This window comes from Nanorana parkeri, unplaced genomic scaffold, assembly GCF_000935625.1.
Source record: "Nanorana parkeri isolate BGI_ZX_2015 unplaced genomic scaffold, ASM93562v1 scaffold42, whole genome shotgun sequence".
NCBI classification, from domain to species: Eukaryota; Metazoa; Chordata; class Amphibia; order Anura; family Dicroglossidae; genus Nanorana; species Nanorana parkeri.
In genome coordinates, this window is record NW_017306310.1 from 1,198,746 (window position 1) to 1,218,900 (window position 20,155).

General features: G+C 45.8%; 1 protein-coding gene across 1 annotated transcript in view; it reads right to left on the reverse strand.

The window, feature by feature from the left end:
- The window catches only part of LOC108799971 (transmembrane protein 2-like), a 102,246-nt gene that overhangs the window by 57,568 nt on the left and 24,523 nt on the right, over nt 1–20,155 (reverse strand). The window contains exons 4-6 of the mRNA XM_018571925.1: nt 8,358–8,498; nt 5,613–6,168; nt 698–867 (exon numbers count right to left, since the gene is read on the reverse strand). Of these exons, the coding sequence (XP_018427427.1) occupies nt 698–867; nt 5,613–6,168; nt 8,358–8,498 (867 nt within the window). The remainder of the gene's footprint in view (nt 1–697; nt 868–5,612; nt 6,169–8,357; nt 8,499–20,155) is intronic.

A 20,155-nucleotide genomic window follows, 5' to 3' on the forward strand; every position in this document is an offset into this window, starting at 1 on the left:
ATATAGTATAGACCAACCAGTTAACCATCAGATGCCAGGGTCCCGCGGAACCATAAACTCCTGGGAGCCTTCTTACCTATGTTTACAATGGTAAATACAGAAGCTGTGTGCCTTTCAGGTAAGTTCTTTCATAACATGGACCTCCTCTATTACTAGTTAAAGTAGCATTAAGGTCTGGGCGTTTTTTACCTTAATGCATTTACCATAGGGTAAAAACAGCCCAGCACCTTTTTTCTACCCCTGTCCCCCCCCCACACTTACCTGTCAGCTGTGCTCGACCCCGCCGCCGGTCCCGAAGCGATCCTCCGTACCCCGAACTTCCGGGTTGTGGGGGAGGATACTGATGGCAGAAGGAGCCATAGGCTCCTTCTGCCATCAATCAAAGAGGGAAGGGGCCTGCCACAGGACCGTGTGTGTCTATGGATGCACATAGCCGCTGCGGGCACGAGCGAGCACGGGTGCCTCTATTAGAACGATGGTGGCACCCGTGCAGGGGGCTGGGGTAAGAGCATGGCGGGAACCCAATAGAAAACGAGTAATGAAGTACTTTTAAAGAAAAAAAGCAACATCCTCTAGCAAAGGAGGGTCTCCTTAAAGGAGAAATAAAAAAAAATATTTTTGCTTTAATATCACTTTATTCAAATGCTATGCATGATGTATTTATTGGCTTTAGAGTGTTTATCATTTCATAATTTACCTGTACTCCACCCGCTGTAGGCGGTAACAGTGAAATGAAGTCCTCCATATGTTTGAAATTCTCTTGTTGCAACGGCCAGGTCAGTTGTTCCATTGTTTTCATAATGTTTCTTATCCTCAGATACTTTGAGTGGACCTTCTCCAAGCACACCGACCAAAGCCCAAGGTTGCCTGGTGGTCATAACATGGAAAATATGTTAGAGTATTAAGGATTTTTCTATGGAGAAGCAAATAAACTACATTGTTCTGTTTACAGTAATAAACATCACCTATGCAGAAGATACCTTGGGTATTTTATATTGAGCACCAGAGGGCTAAAACCTGTACCAAGAGAAATATCTAGCAAGACATTGCTGCTCTCTACTTCTGAAAAATGTCTGTTTTCTGGCTGTCATGCTGATCTAAAAGCTTCAATAATTTATCAGTCACTGACCTGGAAAGAGTATGCAGATAAGGATTTCTGACTATACCCTGAATTCACTTGCCGCAGTCTTTTTCCAAACAGGTTGAAACCAAAGAAGGCCAGGCAGCTAGAATTTTCAAAAAGTGGTCAGTAATGGCCGCCTATGGGTTTCATTTTATTTACTGCCACCTTGCTGAAATATGTAATCTTGTAAGACAAGGCAGTGGAATGATGAAAGAAGAAATGAATACACATTGTCATTTGTATATCTTACCTATTTCATTCTCCTATGATACTAAGTGTGTTTTCAGTGTACTTTAGGGCAGATGTAAAGTGGAAGGTCAACAGATTTATTTACTAATTGCCATGAGTGGAGAAACACTATAGTGTCAGCCCATATGAGGAATTAACAATATTAAAGTAACAAGCTACTTCACAGCACTTTTTTGCTTTACTTATGTAATCAATTTTTGCCATGGTTTACATAGAAGCGGATTTATTAATGCTCTTCCCAGCATATAGGTTCGGGAATGCCATTCACATGGCATTACTGCCACTAGATGGAGCCGAGTTGCACAGGAAATTCCTATGCTCCTCGCGCCATCTAGTGGCAGTAGCACCATGTTGGGTAGAAGATTTAAAAATCAGACCCTCAGTGTACAGATTCACCTTCTTTGTCGAAGGGAAAAGAGATACAGCTGATTTCTTCTAAATTCAGTGTGGGTCAGCACATGTAAAAACAATGCTCTCGCCTCCTGACATCTATGTATTTACATCAGCAGCCAGGTAGCCAATACTTCTTAAAAATTATAGCTGGTGCCTACGTTTTGAGGTTTCCTCTAGTTTTTGTCAATGGAGCTATCTCCTAAAAAACCATGCTGGCTCCTGAATTGGACAGACTGCCTCCTGAATTCCATATTAACTAACTTACTGTGCAGTCTGAATGGCTGCATGTGAGCTGGTGCATATGCAAACCTTTTTTTTCTCACTGAGCAGGAATGGTTTTCTGTCTTTATCTATAGATATATAATAACATACATTCATATATCTAATCATTTTCTAAATCTCCCATGCTTGATTGGATGTCTGAACAGTTACTGCATTCCATGAGTGAAAAGTATAGGAAAATGTCCTGTCTAAGGGCAACATATATAGATAAAATCAGCACACCCAATTTCAATGTATCAGTAGTATGATCGGTAGTGCGATACAAATAGTGTTCAAAATCAATACAAATTTTACAATGTTAACAAGCAGTATAAGTGATATAATGTACAACATTGCACAAGCATTTCATACAAAGGTCTGTAATAAATCGATAATGAGTAGTCATAACAAGCGTAATGGCCACAATGATAATGCCAGGAAAGGATGAGAAAGAGAATAAGGTCTAATAACCAACTTTTTCAGGCAAACTAAACCCCTTTCTCAATGTGGATCTGGTCCTGCAGAGACCAAATGGCCGCCAACTCACACGGGGCTGGCCCCCTTGATGCGCCATGCCTATACTGAGGTGACATTATTCCACAAGTATCAGAGGTCCCAGCCAGTGCTGAACAAACTTCACTAGATGCCTGTTGTTACCAATGTTAGCCAGAATAGCCTCTTTTGTGCCCCTCTCTGATTTAGTTAGACTTTGTTACTGGGTTTGATTTTCACTGGCCTTATGGCTAATATTTGCCATCTGTCATTACACTGTCCAATAAGACTATCTCATGGACGTTAAGTCTTTATTAACATACAAGAAGGACAAGATGGATAAGAGGATAAACAAAATATCTACATTTGATTAGCCATGTGCTCTGCATTACAATGTCATATTTGTAAAGTAAGTAAAGTAATGCTTCATTCTATTATATAGGCGGTTTGAAGCATAAATATGCGCTGTATAAACATGAAGGATGTCCCTTTAACCTTTCAGTGCCAGCTCTCATCTGTCAAAACAAGACTGGCCTTGGGGCAATAACTGCCTTGCCAGCCCTACCCTTATAATAAGGCTGTCATATATTTCTATTTTATAGCACATTCCACCCCTATGGCAAGTAATAGTCATTTCTTTCATATACCCACATTACTTCTTTCTATAGCTTACAGATGGATAATTACACAAGAAAAGCCTTATAGGATTAACCTGTCAGAGCCTCAAATTATTATGAGCATAGCAGAACACAATATAATGGAATTCCCTGCATGTTTTAAATCCACTCAACCCTGTAATTCATCAAACGCTAAGTAAATATTTATAGCAACATACATTAGAGTGAAATTGTGTGATAAAGGAAAGGGGGTCGCCAGTGGTGGCAGCCCAAATAAGCCCTCTACAGGTATTATTGTAGACTAGTCTGCGCTCCTGGTCCCTTGTTACATTCCTAGCATTTTTCTCATATTTCAGCTTAGAGAGATGACGCCCATGTACCTGGGTGTAGAGCACAACTATCTGGTCCTGATATCTTATCAGCCGCCCAGGAGCTGTCCATGGTAGACCTGCTTCTGCTCCAACACATCCTGCTCTGCTAGACTCGCTTTCAATGTCTCTATCAGACCACTTACAAAAGGCATTGACCTTTAAACCTTCACTTTTCATCATTAGTCGTATTAAACAGAAGCCTAGACATGTCCATGTGTAACGTGCCAAACATACAAGGCCTGTGCAAACAAGTGAGCAGACCACTCAACAATCTAAGCCCTCGTTCACACCTGAACGTTTTGTAGCGCGTTCTACGCTCGACGAACGCTCTACAAAACGCTCAAAAATATAAATCCCATTGTATTCAATGGTCTCGTTCCCACCTTGGCGTATTTCCGCCCGTCCCTAACGCGCTACAAAACGGCCCACGCCTGAAAAGGTACAGGTACTACTTTGGGCCGTTTTGTTGCGCGTTTCCATTGGGATACAGCCAAGTAGCCTTCGGAAACGCGCAACTTTTTTACTGCGAATCGCGGTAAAAAAACGCGCGACGGTCGCGCATATGCAATACGCCTAGCTGTGGACGAGACCTATGAGTGCGCCTCTCAGCATATTTGTCCCAGCTAAATAATGTGTTTGCACATCAATAGATAAAGATAAAAGAGATATTAGCACCAGTAGAGAGATAAGATAAAGGATCAGAAAACAAAGACTGCTTGAAGTTACGATAACATTTTTAAATATTTAAATATTTATTTTTTTGTTAGTTTATCTACACTATTGTTCTATTTGAACAGTCACTACAAATGTTTAGAAAACACCAGCACGCCGCATTGTTATCCTGTCCTGTTGGAGGGATACTGGAGAGAGAGAGAGAGAGAGAGAGAGAGAGAGAGAGAGAGAGAGAGAGAGAGAGAGAGTCTTTTAGCAGTCTCTGGGTGATGTAAGCACTGTTCCAAAGAGTTCTTCATGGAACCAGCATCCTGTGGCTCACCTCTTGAATATATTTCTTGAGTCTCATGGCAGAGCCACAGGGTGGCTTGAAGCAGAGACAGATTAAGGCAAATGAGGCCCAAGGCATGGTAGCTGCCCCATCCCTTCAATTTGGTATTAATAAGGATTGCAATAGGCAAAGAAAAGCCATCCTGGTAGCATTATCTACTGGCATGGCTCCATCAGACAAATACCCATAAGTACATCATCCCTTCTAAAGTTACAGCTCTGACCAGTTGTGCTGCCCCTCAGGTTTATCTGTAGGGAACATGAAGGTTGTAGCTGGACCCTCTGGACATCTACAAGTCCCTAGGTTTATGCATAGGTTGCATTGTGGATGATCCAACCGTGCCCTTGGAAAAAGATCAGATTGCATGTAAAGGTCTGGGAGAGTGCTCAGTCTGGAGAGTACTGAAGGTGATCTTTATTCTGGAAGGGTGTGATCATTGGATGGAGAGTCCTACCATGGGTAAAGGGGAGTGGAAGGTGATCTTTATTCTGGAAGGGGGTGATCATTGGATGGAGAGTCCTACCATGGGTAAAAAGGAGTGGAAGGTGATCTTTATTCTGGAAGGGTGTGATCATTGGATGGAGAGTCCTACCATGGGTAAAAAGGAGTGGAAGGTGATCTTTATTCTGGAAATGGGTGATCATTGGATGGAGAGTCCTACCATGGGTAAAGGGGAGTGGAAGGTGATCTTTATTCTGGAAGGGGGTGATCATTGGATGGAGAGTCCTACCATGGGTAAAGGGGAGTGGAAGGTGATCTTTATTCTGGAAGGGGGTGATCATTGGATGGAGAGTCCTACCATGGGTAAAGTGGAGTGGAAGGTGATGGTGTACTGAGAACACGTGGAGGAGGACTTATGTCACAAAGGTTGATAGCGTTCTTTTGCCATACCCAACATGTACAGCATATCTATTAAATATTATTAGAGATATAGAAGCATATGAGGACAGGCAGTTTCATAACAGCTGAGGAGTGGCTGCTTTCCTACATACAATGGACACAATAGGTATATTTACATTAATAAAGACGACAATAAGTGACGACTTGTTAAGTGTTCAGTGCATTGATGTCACATAAGGTAAGGAGTGGGAGCTGGACGTTACCTGTAACCTAGATGATAGATGTATTTACTGTTTAACGTTTCTCTCAAGTATCTTCTCACATCTGGAGTTAAGCTCTTTGCCGCCGAGTCTCCCACTGCTGCAGCCACCACCTTGCCTGGACTCTGCTTGGCCAGGAATTCCTCCAGCCTCTTCCCCTCCTCCAGAAACATGTGTGTGTCAAACCGATCAGCAGCCTGAACCTGCCCAGTTTCTGGGTCAATGATCCTGATATTGATGCCCCGGCTGCCCCATTGCTTCTCCCACTTATAGGATCCATAGGGGAGCCCTCCAGGATACAGGGTCGCATCTAACAATGTCCAAGATAGGGGTCTTCTTCCATGCAGTTCCAATATCCCACCTCTATCCACTCCTATGAACTTCTTTCCAAACTCTTCCACATCATCCCCATCAGTAGATTTTCCATAAAGAGAAATGGTGGCGTCGGAGGTATAGGGACATTGAGGGGAACCAATATGGAGTGAGCCACCATTTCTAATTAGGATATATTGAGTTCTTAATGTAATTGGTATCTGGTCATCTGCAAAGACTAAAGTACCTGAAATAGAAAAGGTAAACTTTTATGAACAATACGTGGCATGACAAATAAGTGTTCACGAACCTCAATTAGCCTAAAACACAAAAAGATACTTATTGCACTTAAAAAATCCCTCTATCTTTTCTGTTCCAGTTATAATTTAAGGTCGACGAATTAAAGCCGGGGGGGTCAGCATAATAGCCAGACAACTGGCATTTTCAGAAGGGGGTCAGACACTGCAGTCTGCATGTTCCTCCCACTCTAGATCTAAACATTGTCTTTGCCTTTTTAAGACATTTAAATATAACGTACAACCCATGATGAGGTTAAGTATTTACAAGCTGTCTACAAGACAGATTAGGCATTGCTAATTTGTGTTCTTGGCAGCACACACTTCATGCTTCACCTACAGCAGATCAGTCAGCCAGCTGGTGAAAGTTTGAATTCATCTGAAATCAAGCAGTATGACAATAGCTCCAGTTACCTGCAGTGCAAACATGACTCTACAGTGCCAGGACATGGACCGTCTGTCATGTGATGAGGAGGAGAATTGCTTATTTGCAGATCTGTAACTTTCTTTTGGCAGATACATTTGTCTTATGGGAAGACAGCGATCCTACATATCATGCCATCCCATAGCAGACAGATCATGTCCCCATACCCCTAGTGGTGGTTACACATCTAGCCATCCCACAGCGGGGAGATCATGCCCCACATAACCCCGGGGGTAATTATACATTCTGCCATCCCACAGCAGGGAGATCATGCCCCACATAACCCCGGGGGTAATTATACATTCTGCCATCCCACAGCAGGGAGATCATGCCCCACATAACCCCGGGGGTAATTATACATTCTGCCATCCCACAGCAGGGAGATCATGCCCCACATAACCCCGGGGGTAATTATACATTCTGCCATCCCACAGCAGGGAGATCATGCCCCACATAACCCCGGGGGTAATTATACATTCTGCCAAAGAGCTCAAGACCCCATACCCCAGGGGTAATTACACATCCTGCCATCCCTTAACAGACAGATCATGCCCCCATACCCCAGGGGTAATTACACATCCTGTCATCCCATAACAGACAGATCATGCCCCCCATACCCCAGGGGTAATTACACATCCTGTCATCCCACACCAGACAGACCATGCCCCCCATACCCCAGGGGTAATTACACATCCTGCCATCCCTTAACAGACAGATCATGCCCCCATACCCCAGGGGTAATTACACATCCTGTCATCCCACACCAGACAGATCATGCCCCCCATACCCCGGGGGTAATTACACATCCTGTCATCCCATAACAGACAGATCATGCTCCCCATTACCCCGGGGGTAATTACACATCCTGCCATCCCTTAACAGACAGATCATGCCCCCGTACCCCGGGGGTAATTACACATCCTGCCATCCCATAACAGACAGATCATGCCCCTCATACCCCAGGGGTAATTATACATCCTGCCATCGCGTAACAGACAGATCATGTCCCTCATACCCCAGGGGTATATACACATCCTGCCATCCCATAACAGACAGATCATGCCCCCCATTACCCCAGAGGTAATTATACATCCTACCATCCCGTAACAGACAGATCATGCCCCCCATACCCCAGGGGTAATTACACATCCTGCCATCCCGCAACAGACAGATCATGCCCCTCATACCCCAGGGGTATATACACATCCTGCCATCCCATAACAGACAGATCGTGTCCCCCATACCCCAGGGGTATATACACATCCTGCCATCCCATAACAGACAGATCATGCCCCACATACCCCAGGGGTAATTAAACATCCAGCCATCCCATAACAGACAGATCATGTCCCACATACCCCAGGGGTAATTACACATCCTGCCATCCCGCAACAGACAGATCATGCCCCACATACCCCAGGGGTAATTAAACATCCTGCCATCCCATAACAGACAGATCGTGTCCCCCATACCCCAGGGGTATATACACATCCTGCCATCCCATAACAGACAGATCATGCCCACCATTACCCCAGGGGAAATTACACATCCTGCCATCCCATAACAGACAGATCATGCCCCACATACCCCAGGGGTAATTACACATCCTGCCATCCCATAACAGACAGATCATGCCCCACATACCCCAGGGGTACTTACACATCCTGCCATCCCGCAACAGACAGATCATGTCCCCCATACCCCAGGGGTAATTACCTCCATCCTGAATGAGCAAAGAGTGGAAAGTGGCTGAAGACTCCAGCCTGAGGGCCACCCCATGTCCTATAACAGCTGACCTCCTTCCATCGTGCCCGGGGTGCCAGGGGATGAGATATGGCTTCTTATCAGGACATCTGTCTGCAATACACAGTCATCTGACACATTGCACACTTTATCAATGGGCACAACTGGCAGCGCAGGAGACAGAAAGGTCATGCTGGGTTCCACAGGGCACAAGCTTGGCACAGAGTCATTATCAGGGAATGGCCAGGAGATCACAAAGCTGAGGATACAGAAGAGCAGATTGAATAGCAGAACTAGAGGGAGAAGCAGCTTGCAGAATGTCACCCACCTGTTGCCTTGGCTTTCCTTATCTGAAATGAAGGCAATTCCTCTCTATGGATGCTGAGAGCTTTAATAAACCGATTACATGACAAATGACCACACATCAACACAAAGGATAAATAATCACATGACAGTCCAGAGCCATTTACACGTGTGAGAGACCCGCACCTGCTTCTATGAACACCTGCTGCACGTCAATGTACTGCATGATAAAGCACCATGATCACCTAATTGGTCAGTGCGATCCATAAGCATCGATATCGGATAATCAATAACAATGAGAACACATACAGTTATACAAGAAGTGCCCTTCTTCTGAACACCTACAATGACACCGATCAGTGTCCATCGTACACCTGCAATAAGTCGGACGATCGGTGCAGGGAGTGTGCAGATCGGTGTCTGCTCCCCGGGGACATCCTCACCTGAGTGATCAGCTCCGCTATGTCTGCTCTACAGACGGGGCGATCAGACACTTCCAGCGATCAGTGGTCCAGCACAGCGATGATGTGTCGGCGGCTGCTGTGATTCCTCTGTGTCTAAACTCTTCTATATATATATATATCCACTGCAGAGCACTCCTCCCTCTGTATCTTATGATACCACCTTTCATCTACCTCCTCCCCTTGTTTTTAATCTCTCTCCCCCCTGTTCTCTCCTGCAGCCCCCCCTACCCCCCTCCTCCTCCGCTCCCTCTCCGCGATCCCGGCCGGCTTCAGACTTGGAAGTGCGGAGGCCCCGCCCCCAGCTCTGACGTCACCGCTGTCTGCTGTCCACTTGTCTGCCCGGCGCCCGCAGGTACGCGATGTGGATGATGAGCGGCGGTGTCAGCTCCGTGCGGGGGGGTGGTGGAGAGATCGGCTCCTGGCTCCGATCACATGCTGCAGGAACCACAAGTCCCAGCAGCAGACGGAAGCGCTAAACTTGTCTAACTTTGTATAGAGAGAAAAGTTCTCATGTCACAGCCGTACAGCAGATAGATGGAAGTAGTCACTCGCACTCCATGACAGGAGCAGACACACACATGGGGGAAGCTGAAGGGTGAAGCTGCAGCTTTCTGATAAGTAGCTGCCCGTGGCAACCAATCAGCTTTTATATTTGTTTTTCAAAGCTTGAAAAACTGAAGAGAGAAGCTGATTGTTTTTCATAAGTACTCTATCTGCTCCAGTTTTTATGAACTCCCTCCCATTGTCCTTTCAGCTGCTCATACAGTATACAATCAGATTGTACAATCTCCTTTAAGGTGGCCATACACTCTACAACCATCGCAAGACTTTAGTCTTGCGATGGTTGTACAGGGATTAAAAAAACGTACGATCTGCCTATCTTGGACAGGCAGATCGCACTCTCGATCATCGCAAGCCCGCCCCCCTGAGGGGCGGGCTTCCGATGACCGCAATGCTGAACGGGCAGTGTGCGCGTGCGCACACCGGCCCGTTCAGCATTTGTCTTCCGAGCACCGTTCTAACCAGCCGAGAATCGTACGATTCCCGGCTGGTTTTCGAACATGCTGGTTCGACAGAAGACGTGCGACCGTACAGTAGAAACGGTCGCACGTCTCCGTTCACACTGCTCGATTATCGTACGAAAAACCGATCGCATACGATAATCGTACGATAATCGTGCAGTGTATGGGCACCTTTAGATTTGCCAAAACTGAGATTAGCAGTAAGGGCTGCTTTGCATGGGCATGAGTGGCCCGCAGCCCTAAAATCAGGCTAATATATCTGCATGCAGGGAAGTGAAAGGCATTGCATTAGTAATCATGGGGCCCGTACTCGATCCAGTGCATCAGCAACATCCGGGCCCATGCACATCAGCAGCCGCGTGGTCAAGCGCAGCTGCCGGTGTGAACAAGCCCATACACATGGCCAGGCTCGGCTCTTAGCAACCGGGGACGCTCCAGCAGCTGTTCTGCCTGGCTCCTGTCATCTACTGTAGTGACATCAGTGGTTGCCACGAGTCTGGCTGCCGCTGCACGGGTTAAGGGCCGGTGCTCACCTAGGCGACACCTCACCGCGCGGCAATCATGCACGATTCGGCATGGATTGCCGCGCGGTCAGGAGTCGCCTATGTGTGCACCGATCGCGCTGTGGGTGCCATTATTTTCTAATGGCACCCCAGTCGCGCGGTTTCTAAAATAGCCGCAAGTCGTGTGTCGCAAAAAAAAAAGGTACATGTACCTTTTTTCTGCGATTGCCGTATGGGTGTCACCCCATTGAAATCAATGGGGCCGTGCAGCAATTGCAGGCTGGATTGTGCAGGACCGCGTGATCCCGGATCGCGTAGGTCTGCACGGGGCCTCGGTGTATAGAACGTGGTGATTTACGGGATCTTAGACTGCTGCAGTGGAGGGAGAGAGAGGATCCAGGGACCAGTCTGGGAACAAGCCAGCTCAGAGGATCAGGTGAGTATAACTTTTTTACTTTTGACCCTAGGCAAAAACGAGCACTTAACCCTTGCAATGCGGTGGCAGCCCCACTGTAAGGGTTAATAACAACTGTACCCGGAGTCCTTCTTTGAACAAAGGATCTGTAGCCAGATGTGAGATCAGAATGAATAGTGTATGGTCAGATTCACCGTCCCACAACTGCTGGAGAAGCCATAGGGAGCCGACACATATCATCAGATGGACTCTACTGGAGGGATTGCACTCTTCATTATAGAGATACAAAGGTACACGGCACTTCACATCAATACATAAGGAGGGGAATTTATCAAAACTGGAGCAGACAAAGTTGGAGCAGCTGTGCATGGCAACCAATCAGCTTCTCTCTTCAGTTTGCTCAGGTAAGATTTGAAAATTAAAGGTGGATGCTGATTGGTTGCCATGCACAGCTGCTCCAGATTTTGTCTGCTCCAGTTTTGATAAATTCCCCTCAATGACTTTACAAACGTATATTCTTAGTTTATATTTCATCACTTCTAGATCCCTAAATAGTTTCCACGTCAATGGCCGCCCTTGTTTGTTATGAGAGGCATGTGTGATGTTGGGAAATCCTTGCACAGTCTAAAAGCAGGATGCCCGAGTCCCACACACAGGATTCCTCCTCAGTAAACATTGTAAACACATGCTGCAAAATCTCCGCTATGTATCAACCTTCAACAATAGGTTCACATGGTGTCATTGGCCATTAGTCACATGCCAGCTACGTCTGTCTTCTCTAATATTCTGCAGATGTCAATTTCCTGGCCAAATACAAACACAGACGAGCACATGAACTCCTCACTATAGATCACACAGTGCTGGGTATTGATCTATGCCGGGCGCGGGCAACTCCGGCCCTCCAGCTGTGCTTTAACTACAAATCCCATCATGACTCTGTCTCTGGGAGTCATACCTGTCGCTGTCAGTCTTGCAATGCATCATGGGACTTGTAGTCCCACAGCAGCAGGGGGGCCGGAGTTGCCCACCCCTGGATTAAGGTATTATCTGAGTGTTTGAACAATGCGGGATCATGTGCCCTATGTACAGACTTGTGATTGGAAAGCAGTGTCATCGCTGTCACAGAGCCTGTCCTGGAATGGCCTCCAGGGGAATGACACTGAAACTATTCCTTCCAGTTTGAGAAAGCGAGTTCATCTTAAAGGAGCAGTCCGTCCCAAAACATATACTTTAGATATGGGGTGGAAGCCCGCAGGCTGAGTCACCCACAGACCTCTTATATTAGGCATTCAGCAGCAGATCTCTGCATATGAGCCAAGTGCTGCAGCTGCTACAAGCTGATCCTTAACTACAGCTGGCCATACACATATCGTTTTTTCTCATTCTCGTTCCTCATTCAGCCGGGAGCTGGACTGCTCAGTTCCCCTTTCCACGTTGTGGATGGAGGAATTTCCCCTGCCGGCTATTGTATTCTGACAGCTGTAGAATATCCAATTAGTGACTGCAGATCATTAGCTACAGTCATTGCTTGGCCAACAAATTTCCCACCTGACCCCTTCAATTGTTCAATCTTAAACTGACCACACACCTATAGATTATCTGCAGACTTTCTCTGATCAGAAGGGAAAATGCAACAGATTCCTCTGTGGATGGAGGAATCTCCCAATGGGCCAAGCTTCAGTATCTTGCTAGTACCTGAACAATCTGATTGGCTGCAGGCACTGTTCAGGTGTTTTGAGAGCCAGCGGGGCCGACTAACAAGATACTAAAGCTTGGCCCAGTGGGAGGGGGGGGCTGCAGTAGCTGGTCTTGCCTAGGGGAAAAATAGTGTAGCACCGACCCTGGGTGTAGGGGCTTTTATTCAGAGCAGTTAAACTTGGGAACTCGCTGCCATAAGCAGTGTTATCAGCTGAGAGTATTGAATCATTCAAACCTTCCTCAGAGACCGTAAAGGTCCCCACACACCTTACGATAATCGTACAATAATTGCGGGAAATCCCGCGATCGTACGATTATCGTAAGGTGTGTGGAAGCCGTGCGACCTCTACTACAATCATCTCATAGTTCTCCTTTAAACTTACGGACATGTTCGAAAACCCGCCGAGCATTGTACGATGTTCGGCGGGTTTGTGGCATGTCCGTACGATAACAGCAGTACGGGCCGGTGTGCGCATACGCACACTGCCCGTTCGGCATTGCAGTCATCGGAAGCCCGCCACTGAGACGCCGCAGCCGGGACGGATCACGACTCTTTTGACGGGATCCGCCCAGCTGCGTGAGTGACAGCTGGCTCTGCCTATCTAGAGGCAGAGCCAGCTGTACCCGCCCCCTCCCCCGTCCGTTCCGCCAGTCAGCGCTGGCGGATCGGTGAGAGGGGAATGCAGCCCCTCCCCCTGTCACGGCAGAGAGCCGTGACAGGATCGAGAGGTGAGGGAATCCGGTATGTGTTCCCTCACCTCCCGTTCTACTGAGCCGACCTGTGACAGTCTCATTGTCACAGGTCGGCTTAGAACTATGAGATGAGTGGAAATCAATCATCTCATAGTTCTCCTTTAAACTTACGGACATGTTCGAAAACCCGCCGAGCATTGTACGATGTTCGGCGGGTTTGTGGCATGTCCGTACGATAACAGCAGTACGGGCCGGTGTGCGCATACGCACACTGCCCGTTCGGCATTGCAGTCATCGGAAGCCCGCCCCCCAGGGGGCGTGGCTTGCGATCATCGCAAGTACGATCTGCCTATGCAACATATGCAGATCGTACGTTTTTTTAAGTACCTTACAACCATCGCAAGACAAAAGTCTTGCGATGGTTGTAAGGTGTGTGCCCAGCCTAACATACAGGGGTACAGGCACCTTTAAAAACTAGATCACACAGGGACTCGTGTATACACATGCACAATCACACACAGACACACAAAGGTTGAACTTAATGGACCTGGGTCTTTATTCAACCTCAAATACTATGTAACTATGTAACAAGTGAAAGTAATTCCCAACAAAGACAGTTGTCACTGGAACATTTGTCCCCTCTCAATGATCTATCCTCACCCCGTGTGCTGCTGACCACACCAACATGTTACCCTCTTGGTGAGTATGGACTCCAGGACAAACATGCAAGGATGCAGACAGCAAAAAAGATATATATATATATTTACAACTGGGTTTAACCCTTTCCCACGCCACAACATAAAAAATGAGTATTGCCTTTAACTGCATTTCATAACCACGTGAAGCCAAGTGTTTATAAATAAACTCTGTGAACATTCATTCTGTGCAAATGAAGGCAAAGAGGAACATTCTTAGTATATTTAGTAACATTCTGATATCTGGAAAATACTGTAGCATGGCCATTAGATGGAGCGGAGAATTATAGGAAAGAAATATTTGAGCAGGAGGGGGTAGCAAAAAAGAGCAGACCTGACACCTATGCTGCTGAGCTGGCTCACAGTCCATGTGGGGGGCGCACTTTGGTCTTTCCACCTTGGCTGCTAAAGTCATTTTCCTGCCACTGTTTGGGGCATTATGCGTTATTATGAGTTATACTAGCCAAACACGTAAAGAATGTCATGTACAAATTATAAAGGAAGTCACATTTGACCATGTATGGGGACCAAAAGAGTGTAATAGAGGACCTCTAATATATCAGAGGTGGTTCCCATCCTGTCAATATCCTACATCAGAGATGAGCCGGCTCGGCACTGCCAGTGAAAAGCAAAACCGGCCATAGACATTAGATGGAGGTTGGATGTGCAGGCAAGATTTTTCCACCTTTGAACCTTGCCATCTGCTGACTTTCCATGCCATGAATACTTAGCTAAGCCAAGCTCAAGGAGTCTGGCCTGAGGTGCTGGAAAGTCCCATTTAATAGATGTGAATGGAACTATCCAGGGCAATTCAATCAGCAACAGAACATGCAAGTCCTTTTTTCCAATGTACTGCAATGCATAGGTAATGGAAATTGTCCATGTGCATTGTCTTGGAGGCCTTAATAGTAAAATGCATGGATGGTGTGAAGAAACCCTAAGGGGCTGATGTATCAACGTTCCGTAAAGTGTATGCATTCGCATGGCATTCCTGACACTAGATGGAGCCGAGGAGCATAGGAATTTCCATCTAGCGGCAGAAATGGTGTGCAAACGGCATTCCACCAACCACATGCTGGGCAGAACCTTCATACATCAGACCTGTAATGCTATAAGGTGAGGAGGGGGATCTGGTACCAGATACATCCAGTGTTAACTCACCAAAGTATAGATAATGATTGCTCTAACTGAACCAAGCAATCTGTGCCAGAGATTTGTGCTACCGCCCACAGACATGAGGTTGTAACACTTTCGGTCGTCTCCTATCTATGGGTAACATCATAACAAGAACATTGAGCACACACTGTAAGAAATGTACCAAAGCTCCTGACTCTTTACAAACAATAACATTTCCTTACACATATACTTCTTAGGAATACGTAGTCATAAGAAGAAGACATAACAAGTCCTCTCAGCCTCAAACCTGCAATCCCACAAACAATGCAAAGTATAACGGATAACAATCTCAGTGAAGGAGACCTCCAGCATGTAGAGTTTATGTTACTCCTCATCACAGTGTGAAACCATTTTTGTGGTTTTGTATATTTGGATTATTTGATTGCGCTGACATAGTGTGACGTAAATAAGCCCGATATGGTTTAGCGCTGCATACCACTAAATACACATGGTGCGCAGAAAGCAGTGAACCAATAGATGACCTATGAATGCATACATTACACCGGAGTACGGCCATTCTCTAACACTGACCATAGAGGGGATGGATTGAGTGCTGAAATTTCCCTGCACACTTACCAGTCAGCCTGCAAAACACAAACCATGATACTGTCTAACTATTTGCATTAGAAAAAGAGTTTTTTTTTTTGCACAACGTTTGCAAAATATGTAGGAGCCACACTGCCTTGTCATGGCTCCTCTATCAAGTGTGGTCCTAACTCTAATCTATGAGAGCCACCATCTTGGAGCAAAGGAAGAATTGGGTGCAGGTTTTCCTGGAGGTAGCCCATTCCTCCTTAATCGCAAAGGGACACACCAGAAGCCCCGCACTTCACAAGGGCAGCTGAAGCCCTCAGTGTGTCCCCACGCCAAATCCAAGAAGTGAAGCAAATGGCAACCATACTTTTTTTTGAAAATCAATTTTCTGTTAGTTAGAACCTCGGTCATGTATTTATTGATGCCTGTGCCCCCATTGGGAAGGACAGTGATTACCAAGACAAAACTCTCTAATAAGGACACATATAGCATAAAATACTTTTTCATTGATAGGGTAAATAAGGGTTAAACTCTGTCAAATTTACACAGCTGTCCCGTCCCCACTGGGGGAGATTTCCTCTCACTTCCTTTCCAGGTGGCCACTGTCATTGAGACATTAGAAATTAGGGAGTATCGGTATCAGTGCCGATACCGATTATTTGGGCGAGTAATTGTACTTGCCCAAATGCTCCCGATGCCTATCCCGATACCAGAACAACAGGAAGCTGGGTGGTGAGTCGATACATGCTGCCCAGCTTCCTCATTGGCCGGGAAGCCAGCTCCCTCATCACCAGGGAGCATGGAGCTCGCTCCCCGGCCAATCATGGAGCAGGGGGAGTGGGTCATAACTCGCCCCCTGGCTTCCTGATTGGTCGGGAAGCCGGCTCCATGCTTCCTCGTCACCTGGCTTCCTTAATGGGCCTTCCAGTATCAGTATTTGGTATAAGGGAGTAACGGAAAAAATATATCGGTACTCGATACCGAAAAACCGGTATTGGTGCATCCCTGTTAGAAATCAAAGGATCATTCCTTTCAATACACACTGAAGTAAATATAAGACTGTGCAAGTATGATGTCATTTATTTCAAAAGACAAAACTTGACCAAAAACAGCTCATTGGTTAAAAAAGCAAAACAGAAATAAAAAAACTTAATAAAAAAAGCGCTGAGAGAAATATGGAGGCTGACATTATTGACCTCGTCACAACTGCTGATCTACTTACTTATACCTGGTATGTGATTCAGATAGTATTGAAGTCACTGTATCAGTGTGACAGCCAAGCAACTAGAATTTTCAGAACAAGATGTTTCACCAGGAACTTTTAATTGGCTGGTAAATGAGTCTTCCCCTCCAGGGACAGTTGCTTGCAATTGCTGCACACCTCTGTGCTGTCCCCAAAAACACACATAAGTTTCCTCTGAAGATCCAGTTGCCTCCTAACCTGGGTATGATTGGAAAACTGGAGAGCTTGCCTATACTTCCTCCACAAATTCCTTCTTCAATTTTCCCAAAAAACAAAAGACCTAAAAAGTAAAATCAATCGATCAGTGATCCAGAGGGGTCAGAAGACACCACCTCCCACAGTCACATAGACTTGGACACTTCTCACTTTCTAGCTGTCAATTGGTACGCACTTAATAAGTACATTTACTTGGCAAGTACTTGAAAGAGGGGCCCAAACATTGGTATTGGACAGGGGCCCCTTGGACAGTGAAAGGGCCTTCAATATGGTCACTCACTGATGACACAGTGACAACAAGTAAACTCTTCATTGTACACCTCCCCTTGTCCACCTTTGACTCTCTACCCTTGTGCTTGATTAATTCTTTAGGGTTTGTCACACCATGTCTGTTGAGCTGCGTTTTTCTGCACACCATCGCCCAGAATATTGTGAACAGGGCTCAAAGAAGACAATTGTCATATATGTGTCCTTTTCACACCATACATGTTTGGCATTGTCCAGAAAAACTCCACTCAATAGGCATGAAGTGGACAAGCCCATTAAATCTGCACGCCAGTCAGCAAACACTGCTCTTCAGTTTCTGCCCCCTTGCACAGCAAGGGTTAACTGCATGTTTAAGAAGTAAGGAATTAGGAGGAGACATACTTTCCTTATCCTCCTCACTGTACGACTAGTACCATGAAGCTGCTCCACTTCACCGTTCATGTGGTCACAGCTTCTCTGAAGTCATCAACTACAATGTACATGAGTGCATCAAGGGCTCGCCCATTAGGAGAGCGTAGGAATGCACCAGCTGCCAGGAGAGTGAGGTATAAGGTTAAGTATTTCCTTAGCGTAAGCTCTTGCTGTGCAAAGGGGCAACAACTGAATAATCAGGGGTAGGCAACCACGGTACTCCAGCTGTGGTATAACTACAAATCCTGTCATGCCTTTGCCTCTGGGAGTCAGGACTGTGGCTGTAAGTGTCTTGCAATGCCTCATGATATATGTAGTTCCGTAACAGCTGGAGTGCCAAGGTTGCCAACCCAGGGGAATAATAGAGTTTTAATGTTGACTGGAGATCAGCTTTATAGCTTCTCTCCATAAAAAAGAAAACTATTTGTGCATTCAGACTATTCCTGCACTGCAAGGGTTAAATGTTTGTTTTTGTCTATGGGTAGCTGTATAAAGGACTTTTACTTACCTGATCCCCGTTCCAGCAAGCTCCAAGACCAGTGCCTTCAGCCTTTTCCTCCCTGCGATCTGGTGGTCAGAGGCCTTATGACACCATCATGTCTAATGCAGGGTCCGTAGCCCTGCATTATATGTGAGGATGCCAATGGACGATCCACAAACTGGAGCATTGGGGGGCAAGTAGGGCACCAACTGCTGGGGAAGTGGGGACAAGCTTAGTAAAAATCCTTTAACAATCCCCCTAGACCAAAATGGGCACTTATCCCTTGCAAAGCAGTCCCACTGCCAGGGTAGTTTGTTTTTCTTCCTGGAGATAGGCTTTACCTCTTCCTCCTTAACCACTCCAATCTATGTCCTACCCTCCCTCTTGTACACATATCTGCCATGCCTCCACTGCTAACCCCCCTCCCAATGCTTCTTTCAACCCCTTCTACCCATACCATGTACCACCCAATGCTTCTCCCCAGCACCACCAAAAAAATGTCTGCTTGTGGTTCAAAACTCATGTGTCTGTGCTGCATGCTGGTGGGCTGTATGACCTACTGTCACTTTCTATGTCTCAGGCACTCCAACTTCTAGGTATCAGATATTCTGGATCCAATCTTCAAAACAGCCATTACGAAGCACAGCAAGAAGTCTCACTCTGCATTCACCATACAAAATATAAATGTAGACTTCAGTGGTCATGTCACATGAAACTCAAAGCATTCTATAACACCAGATATACCAGGATAGGTATATACTGTATATCTGTATACCAGATAGACTTCATTTTGCTGCAGATTTAGAATACACCGTAACAATCTAGCAACATAACCATTCTAAAACCTTCCACTGCATAAATATCATCAAACTATAAAATCCCAAACTGCAAACTGTTTTACGGCAAGGAAGCAATCAATGAATTTTTATACTTGTAATAAATACCAAAACTCTTTTTTCATAGGAAACAATAAAAATTGGAAATGGCAGGATGGTGAGTATGGGAGCCACTAATGGCCTGCGTCAGTGAGCTTGCACTTTACAGATGACTAAACTGCCTCTCCTATGGGTTTGTTATCCCGGATGAGAGGTGGTGCTGTGTCACAGACATGGATTTGGCAGAGCACAGCGGTTCTTGTCCCCATAGAGTTGGCCATTTCCTCTAGGTTACCCTCCCATTGCTGCATCTGTATCCTTGTGACTGCTCACACCAGGCAGTTATCAGTCTGTCTTCACTTCTGCCCAATCAGTGGGTGTGAGATGGAAAGCTTCCCGCTAGGTACAATGAGATTGTCATTCCTACAACTGACTAATATAAAACAGATTGTGCTTTAACCCCTTCAGTAGTCGGCTCCATTTACATGCTGAGGTTCATTTGTTTCCTTTCAGATAAAGCTAAAAGTACAGGCAAGTTACTCTAATCTTCAATATAAAAAATCACAGGCGCAATGCAAGGCATTGGACGGTAGGAGATCATAAGGCAGAACAATGACATCCAGTATTGATGTGATGTGGTCTCTACACTGCTCTTCCACAGGGGGCAGCAATGTACTTCAATTACTATAGCGGCATAGACAAGTAACTACTCACAGAAATGTGTACAGCCTTACCGTCTCCAACTGGATCATACAATTCATATAAATGATTTTCA